The sequence below is a fragment of the Corythoichthys intestinalis genome, chromosome 20 (genome assembly GCF_030265065.1).
Source record: "Corythoichthys intestinalis isolate RoL2023-P3 chromosome 20, ASM3026506v1, whole genome shotgun sequence".
NCBI classification, from domain to species: domain Eukaryota; kingdom Metazoa; phylum Chordata; class Actinopteri; order Syngnathiformes; family Syngnathidae; genus Corythoichthys; species Corythoichthys intestinalis.
Genome location: NC_080414.1, coordinates 2,099,813 through 2,124,801, shown reverse-complemented (window position 1 = coordinate 2,124,801; position 24,989 = coordinate 2,099,813). Strand labels below are relative to the sequence as shown.

Below are 24,989 nucleotides of genomic sequence, written 5' to 3'. Positions count from 1 at the left end.
CCGTTCGTAACTTTTTCAGGACTACCTGTTTAAAAGTCTTACCCAACCTACATGAGGATTTTTTTTGCTTTTCAAAGCCGTATTCTAATCCCTCCCCCCCCTGTCTTCATTCCTTTCAGCCAAACCTGTGTTATGTCTTCATGGTGCCACATCAGATTTTGATGGGCCTTGCTGATAAGAACCCAAAGGTGTCCGGATCTCTGCCTCTCTGCTATTGCTGCATGGAGTTTTATCTTATCTGGGTGTGAGGAGTGACAACTAGCATCAAAGCTACCTCATATCAGGCACAGACGCATAAACACACACTCAAGTAAGTACACAAACTGTTCACGGGAGGCCTGCACATAACACTATTAATGCCAAGGACTGGCGTCTCCATGATTTTTGCCAAGGATTGTAATCAAAATAAGACATGACCGAGACACACTCTGCATATTACTGTAAATTTATAAAGCAATATAACCCACACATCACACAAAAATCTCAAGGAAATTTCCCCCCTCGTCCAGTTCCAGTCGTGAATTTAGTTGCCCCAGCGACAGCTTCGGACAAGATGACTGCTTCTCCATGGTCAGTCTCATACTGCATGGCCTTGGAAGTGGAGTCAAAACCACAAAAAAATAAATAAATAAATAAATAATCATCCTTTCTTAATGTATTCTTCTTGCAATTTCACAACAATTCTTTCTAGGGCTGTCAAACGATTAAAATTTTTAATCAAGTTAATTATAGCTTAAAAATTCATTAATCGTAATTAATCGCAATTCAAACCATCTATAAAATATGCCATATTTTTCTGTAAAATATTTTTGGAATGGAAAGATAAGACACAAGACGGATATATACATTCAACATACGGTACATAAATACTGCATTTGTTTATCATAACAATAAATCAACATGATGGCATTAACATTATTAACATTCTGTTAAAGCGATCCATGGATAGAAAGACTTGTAGTTCTTAAAAGATAAATGTTAGTACAAGTTATAGAAATTTTATATTAAAACCCCTCTTAATGTTTTCGTTACAATAAAATTTGTAAAATTTTCAATCAAAAAATAAACTAGTAGCTCGCCATTGTTGATGTCAATAATAACACAATGCTCATGTGGTGCTGAAACCCATAAAATCAGTCGCACCCAAGTGCCAGCAGAGGGCGACAAAACACCGAAAAACACAAGTAACAAGTGGACATTAGACTGTGCTGTCATTTTAATCTGTTTGAGCGGGGCATGTCCATTAAATGCGTCAAATATTTTAACGTGATTAATTAAAAAATTAATTACCGCCCGTTAACGCGATAATTTTGACAGCTCTAAGTCTTTCATTTGCTGACATCCCTCCCACTTCAAACGGATTGGACGCCTATGGCTGTCATTGGTAGCCTAGCCAATGAGTTCATTTCAGGTCGTTTCTTGTTGATTTTCCTTCACTTCCTGTTGATTTTGGGGCATTTACAGGTCATTTAAATATCTGGCTCACTAAACATGAAGTGACCTGGTAATGAACAGGAAGTGACTCATGTTCATTCACCCCCTCCCAGTCCAAATTAGACATCTAGCACCATCGATGGCAGCTAATGACTTAACAGAGGCACTATTCTAGTGGAAAATTTTGGTGGCAACCTGGTGGTTCCTTTATTATTTAACGATACCGCCTTTTTAAAACAATATATGGATTCCTGGCAGGAGTATATCGCTAACATTTTGGGATACAAAGCATCCAAAAATATCACTATTTAAATATATGGCGGAAAACACAGACAAGGCTGAAAAAGCAGTTTCTGCTCTTGCACCCCTCTTTAAAATGAACTGCTGTATTTTAAGCCAAAAGAACTGTTGTGTTTGATAGAACAATATGTCTAGAAGCTGCCATAGCGGATTCATGGCGCATTAAGTCACCTAACTATTTTTAATTTGTCAGTTTTACCCTGGAAACCCCCATTTACAGACGTCGCGCAACAGCTTTTGTTTCAACCTAGCCATAAAAAGAAGGTAAGGAATCGTATTTATTAGGGGTGTAACTGTACACAAAAATCTCAGTTCGGTACGTACCTCTGTTTTGAGGTCACGGTTCGGTTCATTTTCGGTACAGTAAGAAAACAAAATGCAAAATATAAATGCGCTAGTTGTTTATTACACACCTTTGTGCTTTCAACAATAGGAACATTAGCCTATACAAAGCTAGAATTCTGCTCAAAAAGTAGCGGGTATTTAAAGATAATCCAACACCAATTTGCCTTTCAGACCCCGCGTATTGGTCAGCTTTCTTTCTGAAAGAAAGAAAAAAGAAGTCCTGTACTAAAGAGAAAAGCAAAGATTTTAACATGCATTTTACAAATGAAATGCCTCAATGAATCATTTTTTTCTTATGAACGGTTTTCAAAAGCTTTATTGGTGGATTTTCTCAAGTTAAAGCGCCACACAGAAATTAATCAACTTAATTGTGTAAGCAGGATCTGTGTATTATTCTTATTATTTAATTACAGGTGTTTTAGCTCATATATTTTATGTTGTATAACTTTAGTTCCTATGTGAATATAAGTTCCTACTTGTTTTGTTGTGGTAGGAGGGTTTTGTATTGAACACGGGGCCGTGTTGGTTATTATTATAGCAGAGAAGACAGCAGTAAATCAACAAAGACAAGTCAACTGTGCCCCGATCTACCACTCAAGAGATCTAATGGACTCAAAAAGTGGGTTACGATTGCATATTAGTTTGAAAATCGACCGGATCCAACGTATTTTTACACGAGTGACTTCCGGTCTGCCCGATCCTAGGTACTGGTAGTAGTGTTGACGCAGGAAGGTCGCGTCTCGCGTTAAATAATAAACTCTGCCGTTCTTTTCGCGTGCGTTGTGTTGTTGTTTTTTTGGTTTGTTATTTTTTGAAAAATTGAAAGAAAAAAAAAAACGTTTAAAAGGGTAAGTATATGAAAATGAAAATCTCGACCACTCCTTGATGTCTGCGATTTCTGCATCGCGACCCTTGTTATATGACCATGTTTCACCCATAAAATCCCCCAAAAATCCAGCTGTGGCCATTCACAGCTGTGTCTTAACACTCGGTGATACATGCTACATGGAGTTTTTGCATCGAAAAGAGGTAAGTACGCGAGAATATCTCGTTAAAATAGTTCATACCGTACTCCGGTATGACGGAAAATTTTAGTACCGTATTGGCCCGAATATAAGATGGTCCTGATTATAAGACGACCCACTCTTTTTCAAGACTCAAGTTTGAAAAAAATACTTTTGAACACCAAATTAATTTTTATACAGAAAATAATGACAGTACATCCGAAACAAATGAACAATATATTTGAAAGAAAAAGCATGTTATTTTGCCTCATTCAAATCTTAATATCTGAACATTTAAATATGTAAACTAAAGTGCAATCACATTCGTAAATGAATGGCTTCTGATTTTTGAAATGTAAATAAACCAATCTATTGTGATAAAACAACAAAATTGCAATAACTGCATTAACCATCAAAGTCTAACTATAACTGTAGTCTTGAAACAAATCTGAATAAGGAAAAACACAGCAATAAAATAATGCAAACAGGTTAAACTACAAAGAGTAGGTGAGATCTGTCATGACAGAACATCGCTTCAATGATATCTGGCGCCATCTAGCGCCGTGAATGGGTATAATGTCTAGACCACGAACATAAGACGACCCCTTCTTTTCAGTGTTATTTCAATGCAAAAAACACCGTCTTATATTCGGGCCAGTACGGTAGTTTTGAAACCTTGATGTTTTCATACCACGGTAAACCTTGAAACCGGTAACCGGCACATGCCTAATGGTCACACATCTAACGTGGACTGTACCTGTGTAAAGGAGGATGCCTCGTAGCAGCTGTAGATGGCCGACGAGCGATCGACCCTCATGCACTCTTGAGGAAATGAGCTGATCTGTTCGGCTATCTGCAGGGCGGCCTGTAATCCTGTGGTTGGGATGCACCAGATGTAAAGGACATGTGGCCAATGTGGCTATTCATCATATAAGACATAGAAGTGGACTGTCTGTAATCAGTTTCTTTTTCTTTTATATATTTTTTTTTCCAAATTCTCTTCAATGACATCTAGTCTACATGCTGCTACTGCTGCTGCGAGCCAAAGCCACAAGAGAGCAAATCTACGTGGTCAAAAAAGGAAACCACGAGACATCATAGATTTTCAACATGTGCGTGCATTCAGCAGGGCTTTAGAAGTCGTAATACGTACGTACGCAGAGGTGGGTAGGGTGGCCAAAATTAAGAGTAGAAATAATAGCTTTCCAAAAAGCGTTTGGCTTTAAACCGTTACAATGGGGTTAAATTCTCACTTTGTATTGAGCCGGATCAGAACCGGTTGGAATTGATTAAAATATTTGTGTTAACTAGGGCTGTCAAACGATTAAAATTTTTAATTGAGTTAATTACAGCTTAGAAATTAATTAATCGTAATTAATCGCAATTCAAACCATCTATAAAATATGCCATATTTTTCTGTAAATTGTTGGAATGGAAAGATAAAAAGATATATACATTCAACATACGGTACATAAGGACTGTATTTGTTTATTATAACAATAAATCAACAAGATGGCATTAACATTATTAACATTCTGTTAAAGCGATCCATGGATAGAAAAACTTGTACTTCTTAAAAGATAAATGTTAGTAAAAGTTATAGAAATTTTATATTAAAACCCCTCGTAATGTTTTCGTTTTAATAAAATTTGTAAAATTTTCAATCAAAAAATAAACTAGTAGCCCGCCATTGTTGATGTCAATAATTACTTACACAATGCTCATAGGTGCTGAAGCCTATAAAATCAGCTGCACCCAAGCGCCAGCAGAGGGCGGCAAAACTCCATAAAACACAATTGACAAGTGGGCATTTCACTATACTGTCATTTAAATCTGTCTGAGCGGGGCGTGTGCGTTAATTGCGTGAAATATTTTAACGTGATTAATTCAAAAAATTAATTATCGCCCGTTAACGCGATAATTTTGACAGCCCTAGTATTAACTCATTCACTCCCAGCAATTTTCACCGGTGCAACCCCCTTTGCTCCCGGCCGTTTTACTGGATTTTGACTGATTTTGCAAGGCCCACGGAAAATTCTGTTCTCTTGCTATATAAACATGGAACCCACCAAAAGAAAGATTAGACTCTCTTCTTTCAACAGGAAAAAAAGTAAGTTCATATCTTTTTCCATTGTTTAGAAATCAGCATTAGAAAATAGCTTAGTTTGAGCAATTTTCCAATTTCTGATGAATAAACAGAAATTGAGCTTTTTGTGAAAGCATATATTTCAAACATTATTTTGACTTTAACACAGCTATTTTTTGCTTTAGTTACATCCCAAACATCTGAATAATGTTTTCCTTTTACAAAATAACAAACAACGAGACAAATAGAGCTTTTGATAGCAAAGTAACAATTTATTTACACATAACTAACTGAGAGATGATGCTGTTGTGGCCGAGACTGCCGGGTAAACTTTTCCTTCATCGCCGCCTGTCTCATAAAGATGGATTTTCCCAAGTCTCTGTGGGCTCTGCTCGGCGAGCAGCATGGATTCAGTTGCATCGTCCGCTGCACTGGTGGTCCCGGTCGTTCTGCTCGGTCGTCCAGCGCCTGGCATCCTCGAGGTTGTTCTGCTCGGTCGTCCGCCGCCTGGCATCCTGGACATCCATTCGGTCGTCTGCCGCCGGCGCCCCAGCCATGCAGCTTGGCCGTTCGTTGCCATTGAATCGGGTTGCGGGTCTTACCAAATGCGCTACTGCCCTCCAGTGGCCAGTTTTATTGCTTTAAAATGGATTTTCAACTTTGTGCTTTGGAGCTAAATTGAATCAGAACCCAGAGATGTCTCTTGTGAAAAAAAACGTAAAAGACATATAAATACGTCTATGGGACACTAAAACAATTAAAAATAGAACGTATTTATACGTTTTTGGGAGCAAATGAGTTAATGGTCCCTGAATGACACTGTAGACTGTGAATCGAGATATGAATTCAATCGTTTTTAGAGTGAAAGATTCACACCTGTAAAATTTATGAAGTTATCGCCTAACTCTGTTTACGTTCTCAAAAACCATCTTAAAAAATAAAGGCCAAAATATAGTGACCGGCCTCAGTAGCAGGAAATTAAGATTGTCAGTGAGTTTGATCTCGACAGTGTGCTTACCTTCCCCATCCGGGACAACTCGGTTCGCCAGCCCATACGCAAGGGCTTCCTGTGCGCCGATGGGCCGCCCGGTCAAAATCATGTCCAGGGCTCTGGAAAGACCAATGAGTCGTGGGAGTCTCACGGTCCCACCATCAATGAGCGGAACTCCTGCAAAGACAAAGGATGAAACAGTGAGAAAATGCGCTTCTTTCCCTTCCCAAAGCCGAAAAAACAACTGAAAGCTAAATATCTTCGAAATAAACAAGCATACATACAGTACGTGTTCTTTTAAGGTAAGCTTAAGCTAACACTAGAGGCTAACTAGCAATCTGAATTGCAAGTAAAAGCAAGAACATTGATGAAACTGGATAGATGTAGTTCCTGTTATATCGTACTATAATGTCATACTATGATGTCATTGGTATAGCTGTTTCATTAGCTAATGTGAGTTAACGTTCACAGTCCGTTCTAAGAGTGCGCTAACATTTTAAGTAAACGTAGCGTCCTAAGAAGAGTCTTCCACTCATCACAGACTTCATAATATATTGACCGGTCAGATCCGTCATGCACTGCGCCTCGCATTCAAGTAGAGGGTTGCCCACACCAAGAGAAGCTATTCACAAACACGCACGCAGCGATCTAACGCCAGATTTCTGTTGAAAAAGTACAAAAGCTGTACTGCATACAAACAGGAAGGATTGTTTCAGGGGGGATTTGTTCGAGGATTCAATGAAATTATTATATTTTTTGTACCATGCGTGCATTTTGAAACATTGTGAAACACAATCAATGGGAGAAATTAGCCGCTACGGCATTGGCATCATAGTTCGCAATATTTACGTAAAATAAATGCTAACTGCCCGTTTTTTGGGGGGTTTTTTTGCCTTTAACCATGAAACGAGACGGTTTTACGGCCATATCAATAAAGAATTCAGGGATTTAAGTATTTATTCACAAGAATTTTCACTGGAAATGCTCTGTTTACATAATGCGGACGCCACATTGACTAACAGACTAGCATTGTACTTCGACATATTTACGTAAATAAATGCTAACTGCACGTTTTTTTTGCTTTTAACCAAGAATCGAGACTGTTTTACTTCCATATCTATAAAGAATTCAGGGATTTAAGCATTTATTGACAAGAAATTTCAATGAAAAAAGCTCTTTGTCATTGATTCCACTTGGTCAGGTTTGACGGCCTCGCCAACAATGCATGCCCCCTATTTATCGGCCCCGCCAATACATTATGAAGTCTATGAACTTATTTTGTTTTTATTTTTCAAACAAACAATTTGCTGTTGAACCTGTATGCTTTTGCCTTGATAGCTGGCTACAATTTCCAATATTTTCAATATAAAATCAATCTGGAGGATTTTGCGCTGATATTGCTCCAAAATAAATCACTTCAAACACTCCGGTATACATTATACATCTGCCTGCAATGGCTGTGTCGTTGGATTCATGAAGCTTGTTGGCCTAGCAACTGTAACTAAGAGTGGGTGGAGCTTTTGCGAAAGGCAACCAATTTAGTTTATTGGAACAACTTGAGTCGTCGTGGCGGGTGAAACGATGGCAGTGTTTGTGAGGCACAATTCAGAGGGGAGGGGACGGAATGGAATGGGGGGGAAACCGGATCGCCGACGTGATGATTTGGGGTTATGAAAACACGACTGGCACATGTGCTCTCAATAAAGAGCGGCTCAGAGGAACTTTGGGATTGTGGTATAGAAACGGGCAACTTTTTCTACGTGTGTGTGTGCGAGCGTGCATATTTTTGTGTCCGTCTTCGTAACACTTCCAGCTGGTGCTCTTTAGAAATTGGGACACATGCCAAAAGTGCAGCACACCTTGCAGTGTAATGTTCCCCACCCCAACTTCTCCATGTCTATTTCTTAGACAAAAACATTACAGACTTGTCCAGGGAGATCCAAAACAACAGAAATGAAAGAAAAGACACAGTTAAGGAGTGCAATTATTTTTGAATTGTGTTACCTTGACAGCAGTAGCCTTAATTACTACCAGCACCAGCTGTATAAAAGAGCAGTATGTAAGACTGGTGGCCAAAAACGGTACTGCAACCAGATCAAACTTCGGTGGTAGCTCGAGATACGAAAGCTTCAGTACACAAAAAAAAAAATATTCAGCATACTAAAGATAATACGTACCGTAATTTCAAAAGTCACACTATAAGATCGTGCTGCCCTATTGGTCAGAATCATGCTCAGTACCGTGATCCTGCTCTCCTATCGGCCAATAGTTGGTGTCAACTTCGGACATCACATTTTCTTTTTTTTTTTTTTCCATTATCTTCAATTATCTACAGTTCTGGCCAAAAGTATTGGCACCCCTGCAATTTTGTCAGATAATGCTCAATTTCTCCCAGAAAATGATTGCAATTACAAATGCTTTGGTAGTAATATCTTCATTGACTTTGCTTGCAATGCAAAAACACAAAAGACAATGGGAAAAAAAAATCATTATCATTTTACACAAAACTCCAAAAATTGGTCGGACAAAAGTATTGGCACCCTTTGAAAAATCATGTGATGCTTCTAAGCAATCTGGTGCGCACCAGAAACTATCTGGTAAAACATCAGCATTATATAGCTTTTAAGCTGGCGGACTTTTGCAATACACGTTAGCCAATTGTTGAATTGTTGCAATTGGCCAACTTGCATAGTAAAGGTCCGCTAGCTTAAATGCTACATAATGCTAATGTTTACGGCAATTGGCTAACTTGCATAGCAAAAATCCGCTATCGTAAATGGTATCCAATGCTAATGTTTACAACAATTGGCTAACTTGCATAGCAAAAGTCTGCTATCTTATATGCTGTATAATGCTAATGTTTACAGCAATTGGCTAGCTTGCATAGCAAAGGTCAACTAGTTTAAATGCTGTATAATGCTAATGTTCACAGCAACTGGCTAACTTGCATAACAAAGGTTGGCTAGCTTAAATGCTCTATAATGCTAATGTTTACAGCAATTGGCTAACTTGCATAGGAAAATTCCCCAATCGTAAATGCTATATAATGCTAATGTTTACAACAATTGGCTAACTTACATGGCAAAAATCTGCTAGCTTAAATGCTATATAATGCTAATGTTTACAGCAATTGGCTAGCTTGCATAGCAAAGGTCAACTAGTTTAAATCCTGTATAATGCTAATGTTCACAGCAATTAGCTAACTTGCCTAGCAAAAGTCCCCTATCGTAAATGCTATATAATGCTAATGTTTACATCAATTGGCTAACTTCCATAGCAAAAGTCTGCTAGCTTAAATGCTGTATAATGCTAATGTTTACGGCAATTGGCTAACTTGCATAGCAAAAGTCCGCTATCGTAAATGGTATCCAATGCTAATGTTTACAACAATTGGCTAACTTGCATAGCAAAAGTCTGCTATCTTAAATGCTGTATAATGCTAATGTTTACAGCAATTGGCTAGCTTGCATAGCAAAGGTAAACTACTTTAAATGCTGTATAATGCTAATGTTCACAGCAACTGGCTAACTTGCATAACAAAGGTTGGCTAGCTTAAATGCTCTATAATGCTAATGTTTACAGCAATTGGCTAACTTGCATAGCAAAATTCCCCAATCGTAAATGCTATATAATGCTAATGTTTACAACAATTGGCTAACTTACATGGCAAAAGTCTGCTAGCTTAAATGCTATATAATGCTAATGTTTACAGCAATAGGCTAGCTTGCATAGCAAAGGTCAACTAGTTTAAATCCTGTATAATGCTAATGTTCACAGCAATTAGCTAACTTGCCTAGCAAAAGTCCCCTATCGTAAATGCTATATAATGCTAATGTTTACATCAATTGGCTAACTTGCATAGCAAAAGTCTGCTAGCTTAAATGCTGTATAATGGTAATGTTTACAGCAATTGGCTAGCTTGCATAGCAAAGTTCAACTAGCTTAAATACTGTGTAATGCTAATGTTCACAGCAACTGGCTAACTTGCATAACAAAGGTTGGCTAGCTTAAATGCTCTATACTGCTAATGTTTACAGCAATAGGCTAACTTGCATAGCAAAAGTTCCCTATCGTAAATGCTATATAATGCTAATGTTTACAACAATTGGCTAACTTGCATAGCAAAAGTCTGCTAGCTTAAATGCTATGTAATGCTAATGTTTACAGCAATTGGCTAGCCTGCATAGCAAAGGTCAACTAGCTTAAATGCTGTATAATGCTAATGTTTACAGCAACTGGCTAACTTGCATTGCAAAAGTCCACTATCTTAAATGCTATACTGTATAATGTTAATGTTTACAGCAATTGGCTAACTTGCATAGCAAAGGTCTGCTAGCTTAAATGCTATATAACGCTAGTATTTACAACACTTGGTTAACTTGCATAGCAAAAGTCCGCTAGCTTAAATGCTATATCACGCTAGTATTTACAACACTTGGTTAACTTGCATAGCAAGAGTCCGCTAGCCTAAATGCTATATGATGCTAATGTTTCCAGCAATTGGCTAACTTGCATAGCAAAAGTCTGCCTGCTTAAATGGTCTATAATGCTAATGTTTAGACTTTACAGCAATTGGCTAACTTGCATAGCAAAAGTCCGCTAGTTTAAATGCTATATAATGCTAGTGTTTACTAGATACTTTCTAGTGCGCACCAGATTACTTAAATTCGCTCCATAGAAATGCGATTCATTAGACAAAAAAAAAAAAAAAATGATGATACAAAAGCCACTCCAAACAAATTACTTTCATTACTTGATGTACTTCTGTATTCCCAAAAAGCATTAGGGTCATTTCATGAATAATTGAAGTGCAAATATGACATATTGCTCCTTTAAATGAGTTAAATATAATGGTTGTGAATTGGATCTGCCAGCAAACGGCAGCTTGGGTCAGAGTTGTGACACATGCCGGGGTTACAAAGACTAACAAGCTCTTTCTTGATTCAAAGAGGAAAGAAAAGCAGACAAGAAGGAAATGGCGGGCGGCACACAGACAGCAGAAAAGGAGATAAAAGAACTAGGTTCGTCATTGGTGTTGCAGTTGGCACCGTCGCTATCAGTAACCGGAAGGATCCCTCTTAATCTTATCCAACGGCACCTCCACCCCTCAACAGCTCCTCTACTGATATCTTATGTGTCCTGTTTGCAGGGATGTTATCATAAGGGTGCTTTTCATTTCGACAGAGAAGGTGGGCTTGATGTTGTTATAACCAACCTTTGAATTTTTGTACTCCAACTACATTTTATTCATGTAATTGGTGTGCGGGAATGCAGTGGCGGTGTTAGCCTACATGGTGCCCTGGGTGAACATACACTTTGGCCCCCGCACCCCCCAAAAAAGAGAACCTGTTGTCAACAATGCTTGACCAGGGATTAATTAGTGCCGGATCCTGCTGAAACTGTTGCTTCTCTCCCAAGCAGTGGCCGTCCACCAAAGATGACGCCAAGAGTTCAGCGCAGAATACTCAGAGAGGTAAAAAAAGAACCCTAGATTTTCTGCTAACGACTTACTGAATTCACTGGCACAGTCCAATACATCTGTGCGCACATAAACTATATGTAAAACTATGGCCAAGAATGGTGTTCATGGGAGGACTCCACGGAGGAAGCTGTCTAAAAAAAACCATTTTTGTTCATTTAATGTTCGCAAAAAGGCACTTGGACACTCCACAGAAGTTTTGGTAAAATTTTTTTGGACTGATGAAACCAAAGTTGAATTGTTTGGGAGTAACACACAACTTCATGCTCACCAAAATAAACACCTCATCCCCATCGTGAAGCATGGTGGAGGGAGCATCATGATTTGGGACTGTTTTGTTGCCTCAGGGCCTGGACAACTTGCAATCATTAATGGAAGAATTAATTCAAAAGTTTTGCAGGAAAACCTGAGGCCATCTGTCAGACAGTTGAAACCTTAAAAGAGGATGGATGCTGCAACAAGACAATGATCCAGATCAACTTCAGAATGGTTACAGAAGAACAAAATACACGTTCTGGAGTGGCCAAGTCAAAGTCCAGACTTGAACCCCATTGAGATGCTGTGGCATGACCTAAAGACAGCGATTCATGCCAGACATCCCAGGAATCCGACTGAACTACAGCAGTTTTATAGAGAAGAATGGGCCAAGATTAGTCCTGATCGATGTGCCAGACTGATTGTTGATGTTATTGCAGCCAAATGGAGGGGCCACAAAATATTAAATGTGATGGTTCACTTACTTATTTTTCCCTCTTCTGTCATTGTTTGCATACATCCTCATCAAAATATGAAAATGTATAAATGTTTGACTGGTTTTAGCTCAAGCAGACACTGTTTTTTCATCTGTGTGATTTTGACAAAGATCAGATCACATTTGTTAGTGATTTTATGCAGAACTGGGAGAAATTCCAAAAGGTTCAGATACTTTTGCATACCACTGTAGCTACAACGTCTTGGTGAAGACAGCAGAATGAAGTATAATACGTGTTTCTGGGTAGTTATTTTGAGATTCAAGGGATGTTTAGGGGAACTTAAAAGGTCGCTAGCGTAGGAACGGAACGCGTTCGTAACCCGGGCACTACCTGTAAATGTGTAAGAGATGTCCAGTTTTCATGTACTGAAGTCTACAGTGAGTTCCTTTCACTTGGATGCGCTTAGGATGAGATTGTTTGCGGTGCACCAGACTCTCAGTCGCTCTGCTTCTGCCCTGTGAGCTGTCTCGTCTCCGACAGAGATAAGAATCCACCACCGTGGTGTCACCCGCAACTTAATGATGGTATCGTTTGGATAGGTGGAGGTGCAGTAAAGGGTGAAGAGCACACAGACTTGTGGGGAACTGGTGCTTGGTGCTGAGGGCAAATGGGGTCTTACTCAGGAAGCTAATGGCTTAGCAGACATTGTAGGGAAGAACTAGGTCCATCAGCATGCTCACCAGTCTGCTTGTGTGCATGTAGTTGCCTTGCTGCTCCACATGAGTCAACATAGTGTGCAGAGCACCCAAGTGACAAGTGAAATCTGTCCAGCAGTAGGTGCACACGCATACCACTGGTAACAGTCCCCAGTCTGACTTGGCTGCTGTTTACAGCACGAGAGGGCAAACCTCAAGAGTTGGCTGCGACATGGCCAAAAAATGTTGTTTGTGAGGAAGTCGTGAAACATCAATAAAAGGCAAACCTTGTGTTCAGTGGCTTCCTGTTCTACTTATCACGGAGGTCAGGCGGTCACGGTCTCTGGCGTTGGGCGCACAAGACACACGACCAGAGCGGGGGAGATAACAAAGCAACACAAACGAAAAATAGAAACAATGTCTCTTTCCTGGCATGAGACCATGGATGATGTATGCTTGTGAAAAGAAGAGCGACACACACCCAGGCCACATACAGATGGATACAATAATTGACCTTTTGCAAAAAAAAGCTCAATCCATTGTGGTAGCAACTTGCAGCTATCGATTATTCAAGTAATCGATTAATCTATCAATTAGTTAGTTCGAATAATCGAGTCATCGGATTAGGAACATTTAACACGTTGCAGAATAACTTTTAGGAGATGTAAAACAAAGGCTTGCTAAGATTGCACTTTCAAATGCAAATACAAAATAAAATTCACGAGTGTTTTTTTCAATTAATGCAGAATTGCACTTTCATTTCACAAGAGCAATAAATTGATTTTAAAAAATTAATTAAAATACTTGAGCTTGGCCTCAAACAGTAAAAGAAAAATTAGGATCGACGTACAACAAAAGAACAATTGGCTAACTTGCATAGCAAAAGTACGCTAGTTTAAATGCTAACTTTTTTTTTTTTTACAACCATAGGCTTCATAGAAGGGGCGTCCCACACTCTGCTACATTTATTAGCGGTCGGTAGACATGTACCGGTTACCAGTTTCAAAGTATACCGTGGTATGAAAACGTCAAGGTTTAAAACCGCAAAAAAGTTTGTCATACCGTCGCTAAGGTATTAGCTATTTTTTATGTCCCAGAAATGCATGGAGAAATCCTTCGCTTGCAGCTGTAAGGCTCAACCCTCCCCCACCGGTTGTTGCTCAGTGTCAGTGAGTCAGCTGTGCTACACGTTGGCTGGAGGAGGTGAAACTCCAACTTTTTCAACCATAGAAGAAAAAGAAATCGCTGGTATGGGAATACTTTGGCTACAGAAAAGTTACAGACGGCCGGGGCTTAGAGGAGGACGTCCAACCGGCATGTAAAACATGTTTGTGGAGGGTGGCTGCCAAGGAGGCAATACCTCCAATATGATTTCAGGTTAGTTAACATTGTCATCTCACCAGCTACGAGAGTTAACTCCAGCGATTTTAGTGTGTCTAGCGGTGGTAAAACGTGGTGTTTTTTTTCTCTCTGGCAACTGTCTATGTTGAGTAAGAGAGTGTGTGTATAATGTAAACATGATATGAGCCATACGCACGTGCTTTTTATGGAAAAAGAGAAAATTTTTGTTCTGATGGTAGTAATGTTGAGCTGTGGCTCTGGGTTTAGGCTCACCCAAAAGGACTGCATTTATTTTAATTTTATTTAGAAAATTTCAGTTATTTTTTTTGTTATTTTTTTAGATTTAACTGAACATTATAGTTATTTTACAATTTGCTAATATATTTTGAAAAATAAAACCCTATTCAATGGAAAAAAAGTTTTTTAAAAATTTATTTATTCATTTTTAAACCCCGATGTCTCAAAGTAACACATTTGAGAGCTGTAATTGCAAAACCGTGAAACCGTGAAAATATTTTAGCTTAAGGTTATCATGCTGTAATTATTATATTTTTTCGTACCATGCATGCATTTTGAAACGTTGTGAAAAAAATCAATGGGAGAAATTAACTGCTTTTTTTTTTTTTACTTTTAACTTCTTTTAACCAAGAATCGAGACTGTTTTACGTCCATATCTAGAAAGAATTCAGGGATTTTAGCATTTATTCACAAGAATTTTCAATGGAAAAAGCTCTTTGTCTGTGTTTCCACTCGGTCAGCTTTGACAGAGATAGGCCCCCTATGAATCGGCCCAGTGTCCCGTCACTACACTATGAAGTCTATGTTACAACACTCTTAAAAAGAATCGTTCAAAGACATATTCCCATGAAAAACTGCTTAATATACCTTTAAACTAAATTATGAATGCATAAACAATCATATTGCTACAAACAAAAAATGACAACCTTATGTTGGTCTTAACAGGGAGCAGCTAGATCCAGCAACGTTAGATGAGTTATGTCATATTCACTGCTGCCATATTCAGTGTTGGGCAGTGTGAGTGTATCCACTCAAATTATAAAACTAAATGCAAACACTTTCAAAACAAACCATTACAACACCACACTAATTAAACGAATCCTCGAAGCAGCAAAATTCTATTCAAAGCTTTTTACCCATTGAATTACTCCAGTTCATTGTTGCAGCACTATTCCTTTTCTGTAAACAGTGACACGTTTGTAAAAAAAAAAAAAAAAAAGTGGTGGTAGCATATCAATAACCTTTTGGGATAAAAAATATCTCAATATATCACCATCTCCATTGATTGTCACACTATTTGGATTCAAAAAGGGTTCAACCATGGGTAGCAATCGGGTGAGCGAGCATGTTCAGGTTTTTCATCCTGTTAAATGGTCGTGTGTGAGCGGGTGACTGCTAATAACCTGATTACTGAAGGATTATGTAGCCACTAAGGTATCAAATAGTTAATAACCTCCTTAATAAAGGTTGCAGGTAGTACATAGAGTATATGAAACATACCAAACCTGCGGCAGAACACGCCCATGATGGCACTCTTCTCTACAACTCGTAGGTCAGCCAGCAGGGCCAGTTCCAATCCTCCGGCCACGGCAAATCCGCTGACCGCTGCTATCAGGGGCTTGGACAACTGCAAACGGGAGGGACCCTGCAGGAAAATAGCACATCAAATGACCTGAAAGTAGGGGTGTGATAATATATAGCATTAAATATTTAGACAAACTGGCCAAAAGTACTGGCACCCCTGCAATTCTGTCAGATAATGCTCAATTTCTCCCAGAAAATGATTGCAATTACAAATTCTTTGGTAGTAATATCTTCATTGATTTTGCTTGCAATGAAAAAACACAAAAGAGAATGGGAAAAAAATGAATCATGATCATTTTACACAAAACTCCAAAAATGGGTTCGTACAAAAGTATTGGGATCCTTTTGAAAAATCATATGATGCTTCTCTAATTTGTGTAATTAACAGCACCTGTTACTTACCTGTGCCACATAACAGGTGGTGGCAATCACTAAATCACACTTGCAGCCAGTTAAAATGGATTAAAGTTGACTCAACCTCTTTCCTGCGTCCTTGTGTGTACCACATTGAGCATGGAGAAAAGAAAGAAGACTAAATAACTGTCTGAGAACTTGAGAAGCAAAATTGTGAAGAAGCAAGTAGTGATGGGATTTTTGGCTCTTTTCGGTAATCCGGTTCATTTGGATCAGCTCACTGAAAAGAGCCGGCTCTTTTTGGCTCTCAAACGGCTCTTTTAACTTTAGCTTTTCTTTTAAATATTTATGACAAATTTAGCATATATTTTGATAAATGACCTGGTGAACTAAATACTGCACTCTACTGACTGCGATAGCAACAATTATCAGGCAAAGAAAAGGGTTTTTTACTTATTTTATTGAACATTAAAAAGGCTCCATACAATAAACAAGCAACAAAATTAAACTTCAACCAACAACAATCAAACATGTTGCATCATAACAAAAAGAGTGAGTAGTAACTGCAACAGCAAACAAAACAAACATAAACTACTCCTTGCTTTATTTTAAATTTGCATGAAAGAAAACTAAATACTTCAACTTGGACGGGCTGATGAAAATGACCGCGCTGGCTCTCGAGGGAGGGTGCCGGCTCTCATCGTTCACATTAAAGAGACTGCTCTTTGCACCGGCTCGTTCGCGACCGTCACATCTCTAGAAGCAAGGGCAATCTCAAGGCTACAACTCCATCTCCAAAGACCTGAACGTTCCCATGTCAACCGTGCGCAGTGTCATCAATAAGTGAAAAGCCCATGGCACTGTGGCTTACTTCCATAGATGTGGAAGGAAAAATTGACGACAGATTTGAACCAAAGATTGTACCGATGGTGGATAAAGAACCTCGACTAACATCCAAACAAGTTCAAGGACTCTACGGTAGGATGCCCAGGAAGACCCCATTTCTGACCCAGGGACATAAAAAAACCAGGCTGGAGTTTGCCAAAACCTAACGGAGAAAGTCAAAAACGTTTTGGAAGAATGTTCTCTGGTCAGGTGAGACAAAAGTAGAGCTTTTTGGGAAAAGGCATCAAAATAGGGGTTTACAGGGGAAAAAAACTAGGCCTTCAAAGAAAAGAACACGATTCCCACAGTCAAACATGGCGGCGGTTCCCTGATGTTTTGGGGTTGCTTTGCTACCTCTGGCACTGGACTGCTTGACCGTGTGCATGGCATTTGAAGTCTGAAGACTACCAACAAATTTTGCAGCATAATGTAGAGCCCAGTGTGAGAAAGCTGGGTCTCCCACAGAGGTCATGGGTCTTCCAGCAGTACAATGAACCAAAACACATTAGAAAATGGTTTGAGAGAAAGCACTGGAGACTTCTAAAGTGAGTCCAGACCTGAATCCTATAGAACACTTGTGGAGCGATCTGAAAATGGCAGTTTGGAGAAGGCACCCTTCAAATCTCAGAGACCTGGAAAAGTTGGCCAAAGAAGAAATGGTCTAAAATCCCAGCAGAGCATTGTAAGAAACTCATTGATGAATCCCGGAAGATGTTGTTCGCAGTTATTTTGTCTAAAGGTTGTGCTACCAACTATTAGGCTGATGGTGCCAATCCTTTTGTCCAGCCCATTTTTGGAGTTTTGTGTAACATGATCATGATTTTTTTTTTTCATTCTCTTTTGTGTTTTTTTTTTTCCCAAGCAAAATAAATGAATATATTACTACCAAAGCATTTGCAATCGCAATCATTTTCTGGGAGGAATTGAGCATTATCTGACACAATTGCAGGGGTGCCAATACTTTTGGCCAGCACTGTACTTCATTACAGGTATTAACGGTTAGGTTAGGTATTATGAATAATTCAAATGTAACTGGTTCGTATTTCATTGTGTTTTTTACCCTTATTATAAAATTGATTGTAGTGTTTTATTAGAGCTTGGAACGAATTAGGCGATTTACATGTCAAACCAGCGGCGTGCACGGGACATTGACAAAAATAAAATAAATTTAAGCAATCTGGTGCGCACCCAAAACTATCTGGTAAACATTAGCATTATACAGCATTTAAGCTAGCCGACTTTAGCTATGCAAGTTAGCCAATTGTTGCAATTGGCTAACTTGCTAACTTGGCTAACTTGCATAGCTAAAGTCGGCTAGCTTAAATGCTATATAATGCTAATGTTTACAACAACTGGCTAACTTGCATAGCAAAAGTCCACTATCTTAAATGCTATATAATGCTAATGTTTACTACAACTGGCTAACTTGCATAGCAAAAGTCCACTATCTTAAATGCTATGTGATGCTAATGTTTACTACAACTGGTTAACTTGCATAGCAAAAGTCCGCCATCTTAAATGCTATATAATGCTAATGTTTACGCCAATTGGCTAAATTGCATAGCAAAAGTCCACAAGATTAAATGTTATATAATGCTAATGTTTACAGCAACTGGCTAAAGTGCATAGCAAAACGCCAGTGGAGTCAAGTTCAAATACGAATCCTTAGGTAGACATTTATAATTTTACTCAAAATAAGGAGAGAAGGCTGTTTACCTGAAAAGCCTGCAAGGAGAAAGAGGGGAAACTATTTAGCTTCCGCAATAGTTCTAACTAGCCCCTCCTTCTTCTCGCTTTTTATTTGGGAGAAATTGAGCATTATCTGAATTGCAGGGGTGACAATACTTCTGGCCAGCAGTATACGTCCATATCTATCAAGAATTCAGGGATTTAAGCATTTATTCACAATAAATTTCACCGGAAAAGCTCTGTTTACATAAGGCGGCTGCCACATTGTGCTAACTGCACTTTTTTTTTTTTTTTTTGCTTTTAACCAAGATTCGAGACTGTTTTACGCCCATATCTATAAAGAATTCAGGGATTTAAGAATGTATTCACATTAGTTTTCTACGGAAAAAGCTCTTTGAAATTCCACTCGGTCAGCTTTGATGGCCACACCAACAATGCAGGCCCCCTATTAATCGGCCCCGCGCCCAGTCGATAATATTATAAAGTTGAAATAAAGGCCCAGTCACTCACCATTGGAGCGGAACCCTTGGTGACATCTCGCTCCAATTTGAGTGAGGCTGTGCGATTGGCTAGTTCTTTCAGATCGTAACCAGCGCAGAAATTACCTCCTGCAAGAAAGACAACAATGGTGTAGTCAAAAAAAGGAAAGGAAAATGATCAAGATGATGAAAAAAAATGTGAGCTACAATTTGGGCAAATTCTTCCGTGAAGACGTATCATATGAAATATTCCAAGTCGATCATTTTCACTTGATCTGAACTGCAGTGGATTGACATCTAGATTGGGCCTGAACGCCGAAATCTGAGCTCCCAAACATTACGACTAAAATAAGGAGAACCTGCAGAATGCAATCATTCCATTTTTATTTTTTTTAAATAGGGGCAACAAAAACTATCGGTGCTAATTTGTGCAAAATGGCTTCCTTATGTCTGAAAACCACAAAGCCCAGTGTGGAGTCTCCCTGCTTGTCATCACGTAACACAGATAGGCTGCTAATCACCCCCCGAAGGTCAGAGGTACTGATATAGCGTAGCACGAAACGCTGAAATAAACGTCCGTCTCGACTATTAAAATCGCGTTAGTATATTTTGCGCACTGAGTGTTGAACCATGTGAATGTAGCTCATTATTCTCTCAATGTTGAGGAGCAAAGTGGCTCTCTAGGGTCCACTTCATGGAGGACGGACGATCCTATGGAGGACCAAAGCTGCCAAAATTTCAAATAAATAATAAAAGTGAAAATAAAAACAACTAAAAATGCAATCCTAGTTTTTATTTGGCACCCATTGACCGCGGAAAACCGGAGATATGATCATTTTAATTTCTAGAAGAAATAATGAAGGAGCTATTCACGATTCACCTATTCAAACTAGGGACTATTTTCTCCACTAGAGGGCACTCATGCTCTTTGGATGAATGACGCTTCCGTTCTGTTGATTTTTTTTTGTCTCTCGCTAGATTTTTTTTTTTTTTGGCTCAATGTGGTTATGTAATACATTATAGTCAGAGGTGGGTAGAGTAGTCAAAGACTTTACTCAAGTAGCATTACTTCAAAATAATATTACTCAAGTAAAAGTAGTCATCCAAAAAATGTACTCAAGTACAGGTAAAAAAATATTTGGTGAAAAGAACACTCAAGTAATGAGTAACATTATGACTAACTGATAACATTTATGTTGGATCTTTTTTTTTTCAAACAATGTTTTTTTTTAGCACTAAGTTATTCGTATGAACTGTTGTTATAATGATACCGTGCCATAACCCATTACATAACCACATTGAGCAAAAGAAATACAAAAAAAAAAAATCATTTAATTCCGACGAGAGAAAAAAAAAAATTAAACAAAAGAGGCATTTTTCACCCAAAAAGTACGAGTGCCCTCTGGTGGAGAAAATAGTTCCAAATTTGAATAATGAATAGTTCCGTCATCATTACTATTTTGAAATGAAAAGGATCATATCTCTGGTTTTCCTTGGTCAATCGGTGCCAAATAAAAACTGGGAGAGAGGTTAAAATCCACACTTTCAACTCATGCTGAGGGCAGCGCTCTATTCCTTTATTTTTACGGTACTTTAAAGACACCAACATGATTGAACAAGCTGGTGTGAAGCTAGAACGGCAAGTTTGCGTCTGATTGGTATAATGGAGTCATGTGATTATTGTTGCGGCGTCTCATTGGTGAAATCGGTAGAGCTACTCTTAGCATCGCTAGCTAAAAAAATATGAATCTAATATGTAGAATAAAAAGGAATAATGTAACGACTCTTGTATCTTACAGCTTTGTAAAACTACTCTTAGAAGTACATTTTTCTCAAAAAGTTACACAAGTAGATGTACCGGAGTACATGTAGCACGTTACTACCCACCTCTGATTATACTACAGTAGAATAATAACAGTTCATATAGATAATTTTGTGCTGAGAAAAAAAATACCAATATTTTAAAAAATAAATAAAAAGCCAACATTGTAAGCAGTTACTTACAATATTACTCATTGAGTATTTATTCACCAAATACTTTTTTACTTGTACCGGAGTACATTTTTTGGATGACTACTTTCACCTGAGTAATACTATTTTCAAGTAACGCTACTCTTACTTGAGTACAATGTTAAATACTGGATTTGTCTTGTCTGCATACCCAAAACAATATTTAAATGTATGGCAAGTCACCAAAGATCCAATGCATCTTTGTAAATCATACCTATGCCGTGCAGGACAGCTACATTCAAGTCCGGCTCACGCTCGAAGGCCTCCAGCTCCTCCAGCAGATGCCTTGCAGTCTCCTGGTTCACGGCGTTACGCGCCTCGGGACGGTTAAGGGCGATGGTGACCACTGACCCCCTGCGTTCCGAGACCACGGTCTGTCCTGGTGGCGAAGGATGCAGAGTTAGACTAGATGGGATACTGACCCGTGTGCCCAAGCTGGGTCTCTAAAGTGAGAGAGCTGCATGGTTCTTGCCAACCACCGTCTGCTACCGTATTTAGATAAGAGCCTTTCTTCCGACCGAGGTCAATGTAAGCAGATAACGTTATTTTCACGCAGGTGCAGCTGTTTAGTAAATTTCCACTTTCATGTGAGCCACTTCCAGAGTTACCTTGTGGGCTGGCATCAGCCTGCCTATTCACATATTAATATAAATTACGATTTGGAAGGTCGGGCACCAAAATCTTCAAGTGCCTCACGATGCCCTCGAGGGGCATTAGAGGTCAAGGCCGGCCTGCTTTTAATGGTTACTTCATGACTAAATGTTTGTGATTATTGATTTCTTTTTGCTCCTGAGTTGAGTGTTGTTATCTCCCGTTCATTCAAGAAAATTAAAAGACCCCGTTAAAAGAGAAAATCAACGTTTTTTTCTTTATTCACTTACTTCTGGCTGTGCACTCAGTGCCGCTCCTCCTGGTGTGCCACGATTTACATTGTGCACCCCTTAATTGTCAATTTACACATCCCAGAATGTTCAGGTTAGGCGCTTTTACTGTGATCCCAGTATTGGGGATGGAATTTAAAAAATAAAAAAAAAAATTGGAGAGCTGACAGCTGAATTAAAATACAATTTAACCATTTTATACTTTTAAAGACCACAGTATTTATCTTATGATCTATTGTCTTTTTTTTTTTTTTTACCTTTTGTTGTGCTGCAGAAGGACTTTATTGGTGCCAGGTGTTTCTTTAATGCCAGCTCAGAAAGCGCATTTGCATACATTCTCGTTTGCACAAGTTTAAGATACATTGCTAAAAGTCAAATAGAAGAATAAAATGAGCTGTAAATGGCAACTATCGCTGCAAATTAACACGCAATCAACGGCCCTTCTGAATTCAGATGAAATAAGTTTCTGGTGGAAATAAATGTTCTGCAACTCTGACTGTGCAACTTTTCTTATTGTCCTACAGAACAGAGCAAGGAGACCAAAGGTTCCGTTGCTGACACGTTCTCACGTGGTGATGGACATCAGTGGTAAGAATTCAAACTTACAGCAGAGGGCGCCATTTCACCAAATTGATAAGTGGTTGACAAATTTGACACGTCAGATTGATTCGTCCGTACATCTGCAACGAATGACCTTTAGAAAACATTGATTATAAACAAGGGCGTAGGTTTGGTCTCAGTAATGGTAGGGACAATATAACAGCATAACCTGCATGTACACTTTTTGCTGGGGACGGGATTAAGACCAAAAATATTATTGAACAGGGGTCAGGGCTATCATGAATATGAACCTAATAAATTGATAGGCTGAATGATTAATGCAAAATAAATCTGTACTGACTTCAGGGCCGGCCCAGGCCAATTGGGAACCCTAAGCAAAATAATGCAAAGGGGCCCATATTTTTGGCCCACCGTTTCGTCACAGTGTACTGTGAAACCCATACATGCAATCCAAGCCATACGCCCATATTTTGTAGATTAATCAGATTTTGTTGCACTGCATACTTCAAACTTCTCACCCCAAATGATTGTCAGTACTTACAGTAGATAGCGCCAAACCTTTTTCTAAAAGAGGAAAGAAAGAAGTTAAGGAAGAACTTTTGTTTTTTTAGGCTTGTAATCAAGTATCAAAACTCACAAAAGTCAAATAAAGCAAACTGTAGTAAATAAATTAGAATATAAATTAAACGATTGCCAGATTGGGGGACCCCTAGTGGTCAGGGGCCCTAAGCAGCTGCATAGTCTGCGTATAGGCTGGGCCGGCCCTGATTGATTTATAACTTTCACACTGGAAATTTACAGTATAACGTCCTAATCTGATCATTTTTCTTAAATCTAGTCGAATAATTTTCTTCATCTTGTTTTGAGTTTTAAAGGCTAGTTAACAGATAAATGCATCAAATTCTTCCACTTACTTTTAGTAAATATTACCATTTGTTCTTATTAGGCCCATACATCTAAAAGTCGATCATTTTTCACCTAAATCATGAAAAAAAATGTTTTCAAATAATGTTTTGAACTATATATATTCCTCAAGTAAGAACATTTCTGACAAACAAGTTTTTTTTTTTATATTAAATGTACAAACTTTTTGCTTAAAATATGTTTTAAGCAAAAAAATAAGTATTTTCACCTAGGTATTTTTCTTTTTCAAGAAATCTTAAGTGTAAAATTTACCTGAAGCACTAGAAGATAATTTCACTTATTTTTGGTAGGGTTGGGGGAATCGGGCATGAAGCCGATTCGATACGTATCTAAATACACAGGTTACGATTCGATTAAAAAACGATAGGCTACTTATTCATTTCTTTATGATTTAAAAAAGTCAATGTTTGCGCGATCTTCAAAATATATTCCATTTCACTTTGCATAATATGAGTCATTTTTACTTATTTTTCTGAATGTATGTTACTTACTGTATACCTTTATTATTTAAAAAAAAAAAAAAAAAAAAGTTTACATTTAACTTCAATTTTAATATACATCCTATGTTCTCAAGTAGTGAAAATTGAGATTTGGCATTTAGTATGTGAGGAAAGGAGGGAAAATAAAAATTAGGAGATGGAGATTAGGGTTAATGCTGTTAACTTTTATTTTGCAAATCATTGAAAAAATACAATTTTGAATGAAAATCAGTTTTTGTATGTTATGGAAATAACTGCCGAAACAGTTTTCTTTGCATTTCAGTAGTTTAAGAGGTTTGACCCCAGCCCCCACCCACCCACAAAAATGAAAATAAATAAAATTTCTGGCTCCGTGGCGACTTCCACGTCGGGGAGTTCCGGCAAGAAATTCTAGCCACTTTCACCCTTGGTCGCGATGCAGAAATCGCAGACATCGAGGAGTGGTCGAAATTTTCTTTTTCATATATTTACCCTTTTTCCATTTTTCTTTGTTTGGATCGCTTATTTATCTAAAACATTGGGGAAAATGCGAAAGTAACGAAAAAAATTAAATTCAGCGATAGTTATTAGGTAGATATCCGTAACTTTTTTACAGACGCCAATTTTTTTAACTGTGACGTAATTTGTATAAAAGTTTCAAAATGTGCAAGTGAATAATTTTTTACAGTCTTTTTTTTTTTTTTTGACTTAATATTAGACATCAATTAATGATTCTAAGCTAAAAATGACAGACATTAGTATAATAAATACAATTACTC

The 24,989-nt window shown here is 38.3% G+C and overlaps 2 protein-coding genes across 2 annotated transcripts in view; both read right to left on the bottom strand.

Moving 5' to 3' along the window:
• bmp6 (bone morphogenetic protein 6) overlaps positions 1-3,951 on the bottom strand; it is a 70,484-nt gene extending 66,533 nt beyond the window's left edge. Inside the window, exon 1 of the mRNA XM_057824187.1 lies at positions 3,841-3,951. The gene's annotated coding sequence lies outside the window, so the exon portion shown is untranslated. The remainder of the gene's footprint in view (positions 1-3,840) is intronic.
• Positions 126-22,777, bottom strand: zgc:101569 (uncharacterized protein LOC449822 homolog). The gene is made up of 7 exons (XM_057824188.1): positions 22,525-22,777; positions 21,601-21,765; positions 19,408-19,505; positions 15,886-16,030; positions 6,188-6,337; positions 3,841-3,956; positions 126-591 (listed from the first exon to the last, which is right to left on the bottom strand). The coding sequence occupies exons 1-7, from the start codon at positions 22,628-22,630 to the stop codon at positions 484-486; spliced, it is 888 nt and encodes a 295-aa protein (XP_057680171.1). The 5' UTR covers positions 22,631-22,777; the 3' UTR covers positions 126-483.
• Positions 22,778-24,989: the final 2,212 nt, after the last annotated feature.

Coding starts and splice junctions, on each gene's coding strand:
- zgc:101569 (XM_057824188.1), bottom strand. CDS start 22,630: ATGTATCTTAAACTTGTGCAAACGAGAATGTATGCAAATGCGCTTTCT. Junction 19,506..21,600: donor AGCTGTCCTGCACGGCATAG/GTATGATTTACA, acceptor TCTTTCTTGCAG/GAGGTAATTTCTGCGCTGGT. Junction 6,338..15,885: donor CGTGTTCTGCCGCAGGTTTG/GTATGTTTCATA, acceptor TTGTCTTTGCAG/GAGTTCCGCTCATTGATGGT.